Source organism: Oncorhynchus mykiss, chromosome 11 (genome assembly GCF_013265735.2).
Source record: "Oncorhynchus mykiss isolate Arlee chromosome 11, USDA_OmykA_1.1, whole genome shotgun sequence".
NCBI lineage: Eukaryota > Metazoa > Chordata > Actinopteri > Salmoniformes > Salmonidae > Oncorhynchus > Oncorhynchus mykiss.
In genome coordinates, this window is record NC_048575.1 from 5541473 (window position 1) to 5560294 (window position 18822).

Genomic DNA, 18822 nt, shown 5'->3' on the forward strand with positions numbered 1-18822 from the left:
GCCTTATCCTCAGTAATGGTTCTTATTGCAGCCTTATCCTCAGTCATGGTTCTTATTGCAGCCTTATCCTCAGTCATGGTCCTTACTGCAGCCTTATCCTCAGTCACAGTCCTTACTGCAGCCTTATCCTCAGTCATGGTCCTTACTGCAGCCTTATCCTCAGTCATGGTCCTTACTGCAGCCTTATCCTCAGTCATGGTCCTTACTGCAGCCTTATCCTCAGTCACAGTCCTTACTGCAGCCTTATCCTCAGTCATGGTCCTTACTGCAGCCTTATCCTCAGTCATGGTCCTTACTGCAGCCTTATCCTCAGTCACAGTCCTTACTGCAGCCTTATCCTCAGTCATGGTTCTTACTGCAGCCTTATCCTCAGTCATGGTCCTTACTGCAGCCTTATCCTCAGTCATGGTTCTTACTGCAGCCTTATCCTCAGTCATGGTCCTTACTGCAGCCTTATCCTCAGTCATGGTTCTTACTGCAGCCTTATCCTCAGTCATGGTCCTTACTGCAGCCTTATACTCCGTCATGGTCCTTACTGCAGCCTTATCCTCAGTCATGGTCCTTACTGCAGCCTTATCCTCAGTCATGGTCCTTACTGCAGCCTTATCCTCAGCCTTATCCTCAGTCATGGTTCTTACTGCAGCCTTATCCTCAGTCATGGTCCTTACTGCAGCCTTATCCTCAGTCATGGTCCTTACTGCAGCCTTATCCTCAGTCATGGTTCTTACTGCAGCCTTATCCTCAGTCATGGTCCTTACTGCAGCCTTATCCTCAGTCATGGTCCTTACTGCAGCCTTATCCTCAGTCATGGTCCTTACTGCAGCCTTATCCTCAGTCATGGTCCTTACTGCAGCCTTATCCTCAGTCATGGTCCTTACTGCAGCCTTATCCTCAGTAATGGTTCTTATTGCAGCCTTATCCTCAGTCATGGTTCTTATTGCAGCCTTATCCTCAGTCATGGTCCATATTGTATCACTGAGGGGTATACTACAAAGCAGGTCTAATGAGTTAGTCAGATAACTGACAAGCAGAATCTAGCCAAAGAGCCATGTTACTGGTCGAAGTGTTTTTTTTAAAAGTATCTAATGCAGTTGATTTACAATGCTGACGTAAACATGATATTAAGCTGGATATTGAAACAAGCCTTTAAAAAATACAATTGGTATCCAACAGTAGAGTGAAATTCACTAACAAGCAACATGTTAAATAGAGGCTTTTGTTGTTGTTGTTGTTGTTGTTGTTGTTGTTGTTGTTGTTGTTGTTGTTGCTGCCATTCTATAAGAGCTCCCTTGTGTTCTCCCACCAACTTGCCCTCGTTCTGCCAACAACTTGTCCTCGTTCTCCCACCAACTTGCCCTCGTTCTGCCACCAACTTGCCCTCGTTCTCCCACCAACTTGCCCTCGTTCTGCCACCAACTTGCCCTCGTTCTGCCACCAACTTGCCCTCGTTCTGCCACCAACTTGCCCTCGTTCTGCCAACAACTTGTCCTCGTTCTCCCACCAACTTGCCCTCGTTCTGCCACCAACTTGCCCTCGTTCTCCCACCAACTTGCCCTCGTTCTCCCACCAACTTGCCCTCGTTCTGCCACCAACTTGCCCTCGTTCTGCCACCAACTTGCCCTCGTTCTCCCACCAACTTGCCCTCGTTCTGCCACCAACTTGCCCTCGTTCTCCCACCAACTTGCCCTCGTTCTGCCACCAACTTGCCCTCGTTCTGCCACCAACTTGCCCTCGTTCTGCCACCAACTTGCCCTCGTTCTGCCACCAACTTGCCCCTCATGCTGCAACGTTTGCAAACACAGGAAGGGGTCTGTTAGATGTGTTTTTAGGTCGTACCACTAGGGGGTGATATCGTCCTTCATATTGAATACCACACGTATCCAGGCAACCCATAAGGAATAGGAACTTGCCCCTTAAGTGAATATGAATTGTATTGACTTGATTCCTCACCGAGATGAATTCAGAAAGCGACAAGAAGTAGAGTGAACCAATGCTGGTCTATGGTCAGTGGTGCATTTTCTCCCATCTTAGTTTAGGGGCTCCCGAATGGCACCACATCTCAGCGTTGGAGGCGTCACTACCAGACCCTGGTTCGATTCCAAGATGCATCACAACCAGCCGTGATCGGGAGTCCCATAGGGCGGCGCACAATTGGCCCAGTGTGGTCCAGGTTAGGGTTTGGCCAGAGGTAGGCAGTCATTATCAAAATAAGAATTTGTTCTTAACTCACTTGCCGAGTTAGAAGTAGTGTGCTATATAGGGAATAGTGTGCCATTGAGGATGCACATTAGATGATGAAGATGAAATTGATGTTTTATGTGTCAGCAGGACTAGACAGAATCTGTGACGAATGTTGATTAATCAATAGACTTCACCGGTCTGCATATCTAATCAATAATCAATACTGAAGCTAGTTGTGTTTTATAGTCACTCTTGCTTTGATGTGTGTGTGTGTGTGTGTGTGTGTGTGTGTGTGTGTGTGTGTGTGTGTGTGTGTGTGTGTGTGTGTGTGTGTGTGTGTGTGTGTGTGTGTGTGTGTGTGTGTGTGTGTGTGTGTGTGTGTGTGTGTGTGTGTGTGTGTGTGTGTGTAAAGGTCAGCCAGAACTTTAGTCTCTGCTGGATAGTGGACAGCTGCAATATAGAGTGCTTATCCAATGGCAACACCAGGTATCACAAAGATGCCAAATTCCTGGGCTGTGATTGGCAACATTTAGTGATGAGCCCCTGGTGGCCATCTTTAGGGGCCAGCAGATCTCTGGTCACTCTGAGAGTACAAGAGACTATATCAAGAGAGGATATATATTACAGGAGGAGACAGACCAAGACCCCAAAATGATGCTAAGTTTGAGGAGGTTGGGCTTTTGTCCCAAATGGCACCCTATTTCCTATATAGTGCACTACTTTGGATCAGAACCCTATGGACCAGAGCCCTATGGACCAGAACCCTGTGGACTAGAACCCTATGGACCAGAGCCCTATGGACCAGAACCCTATGGACTAGAACCCTGTGGACCAGAGCCCTATGGACCAGAACCCTATGGACCAGAACCCTATGGACTAGAACCCTGTGGACCAGAACCCTATGTACCAGAACCCTATGGACCAGAGCCCTATGGACCAGAACCCTGTGGACCAGAACCCTGTGGATCAGAACGCTATGGACCAGAACCCTATCGACTAGAACCCTATGGACCAGAGCCCTATGGACCAGAACCCTATGGACTAGAACCCTGTGGATCAGAACGCTATGGACCAGAACCCTATCGACTAGAACCCTATGGACCAGAGCCCTATGGACCAGAACCCTATGGACCAGAACCCTGTGGACCAGAACCCTGTGGACCAGAGCCCCAGAGCCCTATGGACCAGAACCCTATGGACCAGAGACCTACAGACCAGAACCCTATGGATCAAAGCCCCAGAACCCTATGGACTAGTACCCTATGGACCAGAACCCTATGGACTAGAGAGCTACAGACCAGAACCCTATGGATCAGAGCCCCAGAGCCCTATGGATCAGAGCCCCAGAACCCTATGGACTAGTACCCTATGGACCAGAACCCTATGGACTAGTACCCTATGGACCAGAACCCTATGGACTAGTACCCTATGGACCAGAACCCTATGGACTAGTACCCTATGGACCAGAACCCTATGCGAATAGGGTACCATTTGGAATGCAGCCTGTGTTTTCAGTTGTCGTAATAGAAAGCTATTAGGACATGCTAAAGCTACTATTGTCGTTATGCGATTTGATTTATATGTGCGGTGGAATGTAGAATCTACACTGAACAGAAATATAAACGTAACATTAAAGTGTTGGTCCCGTGTTTCCTGAGCTAAAATGAATGTTCCATTTGCACATAAAGCTTCTTTCTCTCAAATTTGTTAACATCCCTGTTAGTGAGCACTTTCTCCTTTGCCAAGATAATCCATCCACCTGACAGGTGTGGTATATCAAGAAGATGATTAGACAGCATGATCATTACACAGGTGCACCTTGTGCTGGGGAGAATAAAAGGCCACTTTAAAATGTGCAGTTTTGTCACTGAACACAAGGCCACAGATGTCTCAAGTTTTGAGGGAGCGTGCAATTGGCATGCTGACTGCAGGAATGTCCACCAGAGCTGTTGCAAGATAATTTAATGTTCATTTCTAGTCCATAAGTTATTTTTTAGAGAATTTGTCAGTATGTTCATCCGGCTTCAGAAAAACAGACCATCTGTATGGTGTTGTCTGGGCGAGCGGTTTGCTGATGTCAACGTTGTGAACAGAATGCCCCATGGTGGGGTGATGGTATGGGCAGGCTTAAACTACGGACAATGAACACAATTGCATTTTATTGACTGCAATTTGAATGAACAGAGATACCGTGACGAGATCCATAGGCCCATTGTGGTGCCATTCATCCGCTGCCATCACCTCATGTTCCAGCATGATAATGCACGGCTCCAGACTACCGATTGAGCGATTCCATAATGTGGTAGGTGTGTCTAGGGTTTAAAATCCTGGTAAACCTCTCCAAAGTTCCCAGGTTTTCCAGAAATTCTGGTTGGGCGGTAACTGGATTTCCTGCTAATTCCCTCCTGCTTCTGGTAATATTCCAACCCGGGATTTCTGGCAAACCTGGGAATTTTGTGAAAGTTCCAGAACTTTTGTGAAAGTTCCAGAACTTTTGCAACCATTAGGTAGGTGTGTTAGTATGGTGGATGGGTTTATGATTGTATGAGGAAATTATGTTAGTTAAATAAGATGAAACGTCACCCAACAAAAATATTTGACACGTTTATTTTTTAACAGCTTTTTTTTTGTGGGGGGGGGGGGGGGGGGGGGGGGCTTTGTGCACATATTGTAAATAATAATAACTTGCTCATACCACATACAGTATACACCGAGTACAAAACATTAAGAACTCCTGCTCTTTCTATGACATGGACTGACCAGGTGAAGCCAATTGAAAAACACAGCTGAGGTGCTGACCTGCTGCACCCTCTACAACCACTGTGATTATTATTATCTGACCCTGTTGGTTATCTATGGACGTTTGAACATCTTGAAGAAGGATCTGGCGATAATGGCCGCGTACGCTTATAATCTCCACCCGGCACAGCCAGAAGAGGACTGGCCACCCCTCAGAGCCTGGTTCCTCTCTAGGTTTCTTCCTAGGTTGGCTAATGCCTTTCTAGGGAGTTTTTCCTAGCCACCGTGCTTCTACATCTGCATTGTTTGGTGTTTTAAGCTGGGTTTCTGTACAAGTACTTTGAGACAACTGCTTTATAAATACATTTCATTCATTGATTGATTGATTGACATCCAGCCAACTTGACACAACTGTGGGAAGCGTTGGAGTCAACATGGGCCAACACTCCCGTGGAAACGCTTTCCACACCTTATAGTGTCCAATCCCGGACGAATTGAGTCTGTTCTGAGGGCAAAAGGTGTTTCTTATGTGTTTGTTTTTTTACACACAGTGTAAAAGACAACATTATTAATGACGTATAGATCACCTTATAGTAATGCCATTATGCTATTCAAGGTGCAATCGGAGGAAAAAACGTTTCGGGTTTAAAGTCTCTAATAGCACCCTACTGTATGTAGTTTAGTACACTACGCCCGTATGGAGTTGGTCAAACGTAGTGCACTACAAATGGAAATAGGGTACCATTAAGGACGCATTTAAAGGTTTTGACATCGTGACAGTTGTGTCCTTGTGAAATGGAACTTGGAGAGGATCATGGACATTAATAACATTGAATCCTTGATTATCACTAGGGAAGACAGGTCTATGTGATGGGAGTTAGTAAGGGCTGCTGGGTGTTCAGAAGAAGAAAAACAAAACGTTTGCACAAGGTTTGAACATTTTATAATTTACTCCGTGATTACTCCTACCCATTCTTATAAATCGTTTTGTGTGCAGGTAGTTAGAGCTGCAATCTGTCTTTTTTTTTTTCTTTCCGGAAACCCAAACAAATTCACGTAGAAATGTGAGTTACACAGTGGAGCTGTCCTCATTGAAAGCAAGTCTGAGAAGCGCTAGACCCTGTTCTATGTGCGCTATTTCTATACTTCCCATTCTTACATTTGGTTTTGTATACCAACTTCAAAACAGCTGAAAATACAATATTTTTTGGTGATGGAAAAGATATGTCACAGCGGTTTAGATGGTACAACGATTCTCTGCACTGTACTTGCTGGTTTTGTCACAAACTGAAACTAGGCGAACTATTGGATGTTCAGAAACCAGGAAATGGCGAAGCGATTTCTGCATGTTTCACCTTTAACAATTTATATGTTTCCTATCTGAAGATTTAAGTTGAGTGTAGAGGCTGGGTGTACTGTCGACCAACATGTGAGATAGGGAAGTTACTGTAGCTACAAGAGTAACATAACGACATAGTAAACAAAGTTAAATCATTATATTTACTAAATCATTAAATTACGGTAACAATGTTCATTTTTGTCTTTTTAAATTGTTTTTTTTACTATAAACGGGTCACATTCAGTGTTTCACTTTGCAGTAGCAATTATCCCAAAAAAAACACTGTGTTCAAAATGACCAACGATCAGTATTAAGCGTCATGACACAATTGGAGTTACACTGACCGTGTCCGAATACCCTAGTAGGTTACTTAAATATGCAGTAAAATATATAGTTTTATAGAATGTGACGTTTTGAAAATCGAGTATACTTTCAATGCCCAGATCTCATTTGACTTTTGATGAAATAGAATTCGCAGCACACTATTGAGGTAGAGAAGCATCTTTTTTTCCCCCACGTGTTTGACAACAGCTGATAATCAGAATAGGGGATGCGCTCTACAACATGTACCCATGGCGGGGAACAAGTGTGATTGCGCAGTCGATGACTCCTTCTCAGTATCGATGAGCAGTACGTTGATATTTGTTGCTTACTTCGTACATTCTTACTAAACGGTGCGTTTTAATTAGCATGTAGTACGTTTCGTACACAATGTTTAGTTTAAGTAGTAGGCAAGTCAGATTTCGGACACGACCCAGTGACTACCTTTTTCCAAACCACAAACATTTAAACTAAAGACAAGGGTCAGTTCAAGGGAAAAGCTGAATGTTTAAAGTGCATTTAGGGTCAAACTATTGGCATCATCTGAGTGATGATCGGTCTAGAGATGACTGAGGGCGGATTCAATCCGATCGCGCTTGATCGACAATGCTGTCTTTTAAAAAGGTAACGCTCCCGCATTCACAGGCAATTCGCATTCACAGTAAACACTGCAAATGTCAGCTCAATCGGAAAATGACTTTAAATGTCAAGCACTCTTTAACACGAATCTAACGCAGATCAAATCGCGTCCCAGCCTGAGTCAGTTAGAATTAGCCAACTTCATTGTAGCACACCAAGGTGTTAGCATTAGCCAACTCCATTGTAGCACAGCAAGGTGTTCGCATTAGCCAACTCCATTGTAGCACACCAAGGTGTTAGCATTAGCCAACTCCATTGTAGCACACCAAGGTGTTAGCATTAGCCAACTTCATTGTAGCACACCAAGGTGTTAGCATTAGCCAATTCCCTTGGAGCACACCAAGGTGTTAGCATTAGCCAACTCCATTGTAGCACACCAAGGTGTTAGCATTAGCCAACTCCATTGTAGCACACCATGGTGTTAGCATTAGCCAACTCCATTGTAGCACACCAAGGTGTTAGCATTAGCCAACTCCATTGTAGCACACCAAGGTGTTAGCATTAGCCAACTCCATTGTAGCACACCAAGGTGTTAGCATTAGCCAACTCCATTGCAGCACACCATGGTGTTAGCTAACGCCAAAAGACAACTATAACCTTCAGACCAGGAAATGGTTTCACCATTCTTATAACCTTTAAAATATATATATATATATATATATATGTGTATGTGTATATATATTATTAAAATGGTCAACTGTGTTATTTTGTACTTGGATCTTAATTAAAATCAATTAAAAGTTGAATTCCCCACATTTCAATAATTTCTGCTGTGTTAAGGATTTACATTTTTTTTACAAATATATATTTTGAAAAAACAGAACACTGTAGTTTTTCCAATAATAATAAATGGAAGCGCCTGTGAAAAAACAAGAATAACTTTAATACTCATTAATAATACAGCTCTAACTCAGTCTGACTGGTGCTGAAATCATCGTCAACCATCTTGGCTCTCCATCTCCCCCAGTTTCTGTGTCTCTCTGTGTCTCTATGGTGACCACCAGGCTGCCCTATGGCAGGTCAGCACCTTTAATTTGTCTGTATGTGTCTCACTGGGTGTGGTTGGAGGAGGGCTGAGGGGATTGGCCCTAGGGAGTCTACTGCATCTCTACCTGTTACTGTTGGGTCTGGAGGTGCTGGCCCACTACCAACCCAGTCCCCTCGGGGGCGCCAGTCTGAGGCAGGCTCCCAGTGATAGTGTTGGAGGCCTGTATTGTGGGCTTCATTGTCTGTGTCTGTGGGGAGAGGGGGAGGTAGCCTTGGGCCTCTTCCTCCCAGCTCCAGTCCCTGGATGAGGCTTCCTCCCAGCTCCGTCCCCCTCTCCAGGTCATTGTGTCACACCTCCTTCTCCGTCAGCCCGTTGTTCCTGTTGCCACTGAAGACCAGCCCCGCCCCCTCGCTGTCTAGCCCCTCCTCCAGCTGATTGGCCACTCACGGGCAACCACCTCCCCCCCAGGCCCCTCCCCCTCTGATCTGCTGACGATGACGTCACAGAGATGATAACGTCATCGCAGACACCACCTGAGGACTGTCTAATGGCTTAGTCTCATCCGGGAGCTCATTCATAGATTGTAGTTGACCTCTAACCTTTGAGTGCTGTGTGGGTGGTACTGAGGAGGTGGTGATGGGGGGGAGGGGAGGGGGGGGGGTGCTTGGGGCAAGAGGAGTGGTGAGGGGGGTCTCTGGGAGTCCCGTGGTGGCCCAGTTCAGAGTGACCAGGCCTAGCCAGATGTCCTGGCTGGGGGTCTCCTCTCCTTTTCCCCCGCTGCCCTCCTCCAGCCCCACGGACCCCCTCTGCACAGACGCCGGGTCATCCTTAAAGTCAAGCTTTTTGGGGTTTTGGTCGTCGTCGTTGTTTTTCTCCGGTTGGTCTAAAAGGTGTAGCAGAAACATTATCAACGTCCTTCTGGAAGATGTGCTAGTCGTCCTGGGCTGTAGTCACCTCCTCCTCCGTCAGGCTGGGCAGTTTAACCCGCTCGTCCGTCCCAGACTGGCTGAGTGCTGTGTGGGTGGGTGGGTGGGGAGAGGAGGAGAGGGTCAGGGTCTGGAGGTAAGGGTGTATAGTAGTGGTAGTTTGTGATTGCATGGTTGTGTTGCAGTAATACCAGCCCAACATTAGTATCCAGTCCAACATTAGTATCCAGTCCAACATTTGTATCCAGTCTAATCCAGTCCAACATTAGTATCCAGTCCAACATTAGTATCCAGTCCAACATTAGTATCCAGTCCAACATTAGTATCCAGTCCAACATTAGTATCCAGTCCAACATTAGTATCCAGTCTAATCCAGTCCAACATTAGTATCCAGTCTAATCCAGCCCAACATTAGTATCCAGTCCAACATTAGTATCCAGTCCAACATCAGTATCCAGTCCAACATTAGTATCCAGTCCAACATCAGTATCCAGTCCAACATTAGTATCCAGTCCAACATTAGTATCCAGTCCAACATTAGTATCCAGTCTAATCCAGTCCAACATTAGTATCCAGTCCAACATTAGTATCCAGCCCAACATTAGTATCCAGTCCAACATTAGTATCCAGTCTAATCCAGTCCAACATTAGTATCCAGTCCAACATTAGTATCCAGTCCAACATTAGTATCCAGTCTAATCCAGTCCAACATTAGTATCCAGTCCAACATTAGTATCCAGCCCAACATTAGTATCCAGTCCAACATTAGTATCCAGTCTAATCCAGTCCAACATTAGTATCCAGTCCAACATTAGTATCCAGCCCAACATTAGTATCCAGTCCAACATTAGTATCCAGTCCAACATTAGTATCCAGTCCAACATTAGTATCCAGTCTAATCCAGTCCAACATTAGTATCCAGTCCAACATCAGTATCCAGTCCAACATTAGTATCCAGTCCAACATTAGTATCCAGTCAAACATTAGTATCCAGTCTAATCCAGCCCAACATTAGTATCCAGTCCAACATTAGTATCCAGTCCAACATTAGTATCCAGTCCAACATTAGTATCCAGTCCAACATTAGTATCCAGTCCAACATTAGTATCCAGTCCAACATTAGTATCCAGTCCAACATTAGTATCCAGTCTAATGCAGTCCAACATTAGTATCCAGTCTAATGCAGTCCAACATTAGTATCCAGCCCAACATTAGTATCCAGTCCAACATTAGTATCCAGTCCAACATTAGTATCCAGCCCAACATTAGTATCCAGTCTAATGCAGTCCAACATTAGTATCCAGCCCAACATTAGTATCCAGTCTAATCCAGCCCAACATTAGTATCCAGCCCAACATTAGTATCCAGTCTAATCCAGTCCAACATTAGTATCCAGTCTAATCCAGCCCAACATTAGTATCCAGCCCAACATTAGTATCCAGTCTAATCCAGTCCAACATTAGTATCCAGTCCAACATTAGTATCCAGACTAATCCAGCCCAACATTAGTATCCAGCCCAACATTAGTATCCAGTCTAATCCAGTCCAACATTAGTATCCAGCCCAACATTAGTATCCAGTCTAATCCAGTCCAACATTAGTATCCAGTCTAATCCAGCCCAACATTAGTATCCAGCCCAACATTAGTATCCAGTCTAATCCAGTCCAACATTAGTATCCAGTCTAATCCAGCCCAACATTAGTATCCAGTCCAACATTAGTATCCAGTCCAACATTAGTATCCAGTCTAATCCAGTCCAACATTAGTATCCAGACTAATCCAGCCCAACATTAGTATCCAGCCCAACATTAGTATCCAGTCCAACATTAGTATCCAGTCTAATCCAGTCCAACATTAGTATCCAGACTAATCCAGCCCAACATTAGTATCCAGCGCAACATTAGTATCCAGTCTAATCCAGTCCAACATTAGTATCCAGTCTAATCCAGTCCAACATTAGTATCCAGTCCAACATTAGTATCCAGTACAACATTAGTATCCGGTCTAATCCAGTCCAACATTAGTATCCAGTCCAACATTAGTATCCAGTCTAATCCAGTCCAACATTAGTATGCAGTCTAATCCAGCCCAACATTAGTATCCAGTCCAACATTAGTATCCAGTCCAACATTAGTATCCAGTCTAATCCAGTCCAACATTAGTATGCAGTCTAATCCAGCCCAACATTAGTATCCAGTCCAACATTAGTATCCAGTCTAATCCAGTCCAACATTAGTATCCAGTCCAACATTAGTATCCAGTCCAACATTAGTATCCAGTCCAACATTAGTATCCAGTCCAACATTAGTATCCAGTCTAATGCAGTCCAACATTAGTATCCAGTCTAATGCAGTCCAACATTAGTATCCAGCCCAACATTAGTATCCAGTCTAATCCAGTCCAACATTAGTATCCAGTCCAACATTAGTATCCAGTCTAATCCAGTCCAACATTAGTATCCAGTCCAACATTAGTATCTAGTCTAATCCAGTCCAACATTAGTATCCAGTCCAACATTAGTATCCAGTCTAATCCAGCCCAACATTAGTATCCAGTCCAACATTAGTATCCAGTCTAATCCAGTCCAACATTAGTATCCAGTCCAACATTAGTATCCAGTCTAATCCAGTCCAACATTAGTATCCAGTCCAACATTAGTATCCAGCCCAACATTAGTATCCAGTCCAACATTAGTATCCAGTCCAACATTAGTATCCAGTCCAACGTTAGTATCCAGTCCAACATTAGTATCCAGTCTAATCCAGTCCAACATTAGTATCCAGTCCAACATTAGTATCCAGTCCAACATTAGTATCCATCCCAATATTGCATGTTCTAATAGACACGCAGACACACAGACAGTCTGACAGATGTTCTAACAGACACACAGACACAGTCTGACAGATGTTCTAATAGACACACAGACACAGTCTGACAGATGTTCTAACAGACACACAGACACAGTCTGACAGATGTTCTAACAGACACACAGACACAGTCTGACAGATGTTCTAATAGACACACAGACACAGTCTGACAGATGTTCTAATAGACACACAGACACAGTCTGACAGATGTTCTAACAGACACACAGACACAGTCTGACAGATGTTCTAACAGACACACAGACACAGTCTGACAGATGTTCTAATAGACACACAGACACAGTCTGACAGATGTTCTAATAGACACACAGACACAGTCTGACAGATGTTCTAACAGACACACAGACACAGTCTGACAGATGTTCTAATAGACACACAGACACAGTCTGACAGATGTTCTAACAGACACACAGACACAGTCTGACAGATGTTCTAATAGACAGCCCCGATGCATGAAGGAGTGGAGAGAGGGGCTGAAGACAGATCTGTGCCTCAACCAGAAGATAAAGACAGTTTTGTTCTGACTGGAAATCAATCTGGATGAGAGTATCATCTTAAACGAACACAGTGTAAAAGATACAACGATGACGCCCCCTCAGCCTTCCTGGTGACGTCATGACAAGCTACTTTCGATTAAGAGGAAATATAAAAATCGAGTCAACTAATCGATTGTTAGTTAGCATAGTTTCCCAGGCATGCAGTCAAAAAAAACCCAAGCAGCTTCGAACACCTCATGGATTATTACACTATTCCCTATGTAGTGCACTTTAGACCAGAGCCCTAAGGGACCTAAGGGTTCTGGTCAAAAGTGCACTATATTGGTAACAGTGTACAATTTGGAACACACAGCTGAGATATCGTAAAAGAAGGGTGGATACCTGTGTGCTTCGTAGCTGTCTCCATCTTTACCTCCTGGTCAGGAAGACAAGAACTAATGTTAATAAAGAGATGGGGGGGGGGATAAGAAAAATAACTAATCATTCACATTCTAGATGTCTCTTCATGAACAGGACAAAGCCAGCATCTCTTGGCCCTAGAGGAGAACTGACGGTTCTGTTAGTTAGTATGGATGGAGAAAACGATGGAGGAGAGGAGGAGCAGGACAGGGCTCGGGTGGAGAGGACGGAGGGATATTTGATTGGGTTGGATGGATGGATAGATAGATGGTGAGATTGGGAAGGACGTAACTAGTGGGATGGTGTGGATGTACAGTAACACACTGTAGGGTACAGTAACACACTGTAGGGTTCAGTAACACACTGTAGTGTACAGTAACACACTGTAGGGTACAGTAACACACTGTAGGGTACAGTAACACACTGTAGGGTTCAGTAACACACTGTAGGGTTCAGTAACACACTGTAGTGTACAGTAACACACTGTAGTGTACAATAACACACTGTAGGGTTCAGTAACACACTGTAGTGTACAGTAACACACTGTAGTGTACACTAACACACTGTAGTGTACAGCCCAACACTGTAGGGTACAGAAACACACTGTAGGGTACAGAACCACACTGTAGTGTACAGAAACACACTGTAGGGTACAGTAACACACTGTAGGGTACAGTAACACACTGTAGGGTACAGTAACACACTGTAGGGTACAGTAACACACTGTAGTGTACAGTAACACACTGTAGGGTACAGTAACACACTGTAGGGTACAGTAACACACTGTAGGGTACAGAAACCCACTGTAGTGTACAGAAACACACTAATAGTAGTAGCACTGTAGTAGTACTCGTAGTAGTACTCTAGTATCACTAATAGTAGTACTAGTAGTATCACTGTAGTAGTACTAGTAGTATCACTGTAGTATCATTGTAGTATCACTGTAGTAGTACTAATAGACGTACTGTAGTATCGCTGTAGTAGTATGTGTGTGTTTACCTGTTGTGTCCAGCCCTTTGGGTCGGGGGTTACACTGCTTGTGTCCCTGGCAGCTCCTCATCTCCATCAGCTGGGAATGGAGGGTGTTCAACACCTCTCTATCCACGGAATACACCACGTTGGTCAACTATAAGACACACGGACACACACAGACACACGGACACACACACACAGACACACACAGACACACGGACACATACAGACACACACAGACACACGGACACACACAGACACACAAAAACACACACACATGGAGGCACACAGACACACACACAGACACACACACAAACACACACACAGACAGGCACAGACACACACAGACAGGCACAGACACACAGACACATACAGATACACACAGATACACAAACATGGAGGCACACAGAGGCACACAGACAGACACACACAAACACAGACAGCCACACACAGACACAGACAGACTTCAATACATAGTTTTCGACAGACAGAAAATCCAAACTGCTACTGAAAGGTATCTGGAAGGGGAGGAGTCCACTCACCTGATAGGGGTCGAGGTTGAGGTCAAAGTACTCGAGGAAGCCCGTAGCGAACTCACAGAACAGGGTGTTGTGCGTTTCGTTGATGGTCCTCACGCACCAGTAGGTGTTGTTGTTGGAACTGGTGCAGGCACAGAATGCTCCCACTGGAGGATTAGAGGAAGGGACAGACCAGCGTTAACTACTAACTAGCACATAACCCTCCAACTGGAGGAAGGACAACAGGGTTAATTAACTTCTAACTAGAACAGAACCCTCTAACAGGAGGAAGCAAAACAGGGTCAACTACTAACTAGAACAGATCCCTCCAACTGGAGGAAGGCCAACAGGGTTAACTACTAACTAGAACAGAACGCTCCAACTGGAGGATTAGAGGAAGGACAACAGGGTTAACTACTAACTAGCACAGAACCCTCCAACTGGAGGAAGGACAACAGGGTTAACTACTAACTAGAACAGAACCCTCCAACTGGAGGAAGGACAACAGGGTTAACTACTAACTAGCACAGAACCCTCCAACTGGAGGATTAGAGGAAGGACAACAGGGTTAACTACTAACTAGCACAGAACCCTCCAACTGGAGGAAGGACAACAGGGTTAACTACTAACTAGAACAGAACCCTCCAACTGGAGGAAGGACAACAGGGTTAACTACTAACTAGCACAGAACCCTCCAACTGGAGGAAGGACAACAGGGTTAACTACTGACTAGAACAGAACCCTCCAACTGGAGGAAGGACAACAGGGTTAACTACTAACTAGCACAGAACCCTCCAACTGGAGGATTAGAGGAAGGACAACAGGGTTAACTACTAACTAGCACAGAACCCTCCAACTGGAGGAAGGACAACAGGGTTAACTACTAACTAGAACAGAACCCTCCAACTGGAGGAAGGACAACAGGGTTAACTACTAACTAGCACAGAACCCTCCAACTGGAGGAAGGACAACAGGGTTAACTACTAACTAGAACAGAACCCTCCAACTGGAGAAAGGACAACAGGGTTAACTACTAACTAGAACAGAACCCTCCAACTGGAGGAAGGACAACAGGGTTAACTACTAACTAGAACAGAACCCTCCAACTGGAGGAAGGACAACAGGGTTAACTACTGACTAGAACAGAACCCTCCAACTGGAGGAAGGACAACAGGGTTAACTACTAACTAGAACAGAACCCTCCAACTGGAGGAAGGACAACAGGGTTAACTACTAACTAGCACAGAACCCTCCAACTGGAGGAAGGACAACAGGGTTAACTACTAACTAGCACAGAACCCTCCAACTGGAGGAAGGACAACAGGGTTAACTACTAACTAGAACAGAACCCTCCAACTGGAGAAAGGACAACAGGGTTAACTACTAACTAGCACAGAACCCTCCAACTGGATGAAGGACAACAGGGTTAACTACTAACTAGAACAGAACCCTCCAACTGGAGAAAGGACAACAGGGTTAACTACTAACTAGCACAGAACCCTCCAACTGGAGGAAGGACAACAGGGTTAACTACTAACTAGAACAGAACCCTCCAATTGGAGAAAGGACAACAGGGTTAACTACTAACTAGAACAGAACGCTCCAACTGGAGGAAGGACAACAGGGTTAACTACTAACTAGCACAGAACCCTCCAACTGGAGGATTAGAGGAAGGACAACAGGGTTAACTACTAACTAGCACAGAACCCTCCAACTGGAGGATTAGAGGAAGGACAACAGGGTTAACTACTAACTAGCACAGAACCCTCCAACTGGAGGAAGGACAACAGGGTTAACTACTAACTAGAACAGAACCCTCCAACTGGAGAAAGGACAACAGGGTTAACTACTAACTAGCACAGAACCCTCCAACTGGAGGAAGGACAACAGGGTTAACTACTAACTAGCACAGAACCCTCCAACTGGAGGATTAGAGGAAGGACAACAGGGTTAACTACTAACTAGCACAGAACCCTCCAACTGGAGGAAGGACAACAGGGTTAACTACTAACTAGCACAGAACCCTCCAACTGGAGGAAGGACAACAGGGTTAACTACTAACTAGCACAGAATGCTCCAACTGGAGGATTAGAGGAAGGACAACAGGGTTAACTACTAACTAGCACAGAACCCTCCAACTGGAGGAAGGACAACAGGGTTAACTACTAACTAGAAGAGAACGCTCCAACTGGAGAAAGGACAACAGGGTTAACTACTAACTAGAACAGAACCATCCAACTGGAGGAAGGACAACAGGGTTAACTACTAACTAGCACAGAATGCTCCAACTGGAGGATTAGAGGAAGGACAACAGGGTTAACTACTAACTAGCACAGAACCCTCCAACTGGAGGAAGGACAGCAGGGTTAACTACTAACTAGCACAGAACCCTCCAACTGGAGGAAGGACAACAGGGTTAACTACTAACTAGAACAGAACGCTCCAACTGGAGGAAGGACAACAGGGTTAACTACTGACTAGAACAGAACCCTCCAACTGGAGGAAGGACAACAGGGTTAACTACTAACTAGAACAGAACGCTCCAACTGGAGGAAGGACAACAGGGTTAACTACTAACTAGAACAGAACGCTCCAACTGGAGGAAGGACAACAGGGTTAACTACTAACTAGAACAGAACGCTCCAACTGGAGGAAGGACAACAGGGTTAACTACTAACTAGAACAGAACGCTCCAACTGGAGGAAGGACAACAGGGTTAACTACTGACTAGAACAGAACCCTCCCACTGGAGGATTAGAGGAAGGGACAGACCAGGGTGAACTACTACCTAGAACAGAACCCTCCAGTGTAGTAACAGCGTACTGTTGGGGTAGTAACGGTGTAGTAACAGTGTAGTGTTGGCGCAGTAACGGTGTAGTAGCGGTGTAGTAACAGTGTAGTGTTGGTATATTACCAGTGTAGTAACAGTGTAGTGTTGGCGTAGTAACAGTGTAGTCACAGTGTAGTACCGGTATAGTAACAGTGTAGTACCGGTATAGTAACAGTGTAGTGTTGGCGTAGTAACAGTGTAGTAACAGTGTAGTGTTGGCGTAGTAACGGTGTAGTGGCGTACGGTTCCAGAAGGGGGCGGTCTGCCAGTGGTCGTTGTTGTGAGTGAAACAGGTGAGGCCAGGTAGACTACAGTCATCCCCATTTTTCAGCCTCTTTCTCTCTTTCCTCTCCTTTTTCTTCCGCCTGATCTCGTTAAACAGCTGCGTCTTCCCATCCACTTCTTGGGCCGCCTCCCTGCACAGACAGGACAGACAGACACACCCACCAAATAAAATCACAGACAGTAGTGCATTATATAGGGAAAAGTGTGCCAATTCAGACCCATCCTCCTGGGGCAAGGCGATGGTTAAGAGAGAAGGGCTGATTCCTTCCAGACTGAGTCACCGTATTGTGTTCCTACTGCCGCTTGTGACGATCCCTTCCAGACCTCTGCACAGAGGCAGGCTTGACTGGAGAACATGCAAACTCCATACAGGAACCATGAAGATTTACCACAAGACAGGATAATACACAACACATCATACAGTACCAGTCACCTACTCATTCCAGGGGTTTTTCTTTATTTGTTCTATTGTAGAACAATAGTGAAGACATCAAAACTACAAAATATCTCTGAACACCATCCAGTTATGATTACTACCTGAAATATATATATGTTTAATCTGTGCTGTGATGTTTCATAAAAGTTCTGAACCTTTCTATTCTCATAGTTTCTACGGACCGTAAATTGAAGATAAACATGTTTGCTAACAGTATTGTTACATTATTGATCGATTCACTATGACTTTTTAAAATCACCCAGCAGTGCTATCTGCAGAGTTAGCTACAGGTAAATGTTACAATTCAAAACCCATTCCTGAACCTGCGACCAAAAACAAGCTACTCATGGACAGTAGCGATTGTATTTCTGCAGTTTGAAGATCTGTTGTATCCCATCATTTAAACTGAAAAACCAAGATTTCAATCATCCAGCGTTGTTTTGTGTATCGGTTCATAAACCATGTGCCATGGAATCAGTACATCCAAAATCTATTCCCAACTATTTTGCAATCTGTATGGCTCAATCTGTATGGCTCAATCTGTATGGCTCAGCATGTATGGCTCAATCTGTATGGCTCAGCATGTATGGCTCAATCTGTATGGCTCAGCAGGTATGGCTCAATCTGTATGGCTCAGCATGTATGGCTCAATCTGTATGGCTCAGCATGTATGGCTCAATCTGTATGGCTCAGCATGTATGGCTCAATCTGTATGGCTCAGCATGTATGGCTCAATCTGTATGGCTCAGCATGTATGGCTCAATCTGTATGGCTCAGCATGTATGGCTCAATCTGTATGGCTCAGCAGGTATGGTTCAATCTGTATGGCTCAATCTGTATGGCTCAGCATGTATGGCTCAATCTGT

The 18822-nt window shown here is 44.8% G+C and overlaps 1 protein-coding gene across 1 annotated transcript in view; it reads right to left on the minus strand.

Annotated features, from left to right (window-relative positions):
- Positions 1-4935: 4935 nt before the first annotated feature.
- Positions 4936-18822, minus strand: part of LOC110536534 (extracellular sulfatase Sulf-1) — an 80547-nt gene continuing 66660 nt past the window's right edge. The window contains exons 15-19 of the mRNA XM_036934702.1: positions 17479-17651; positions 14430-14572; positions 13915-14041; positions 12898-12931; positions 4936-9220 (exon numbers count right to left, since the gene is read on the minus strand). Coding sequence (XP_036790597.1) covers positions 9187-9220; positions 12898-12931; positions 13915-14041; positions 14430-14572; positions 17479-17651 — 511 coding nt within the window. The 3' untranslated portion in view covers positions 4936-9186. The remainder of the gene's footprint in view (positions 9221-12897; positions 12932-13914; positions 14042-14429; positions 14573-17478; positions 17652-18822) is intronic.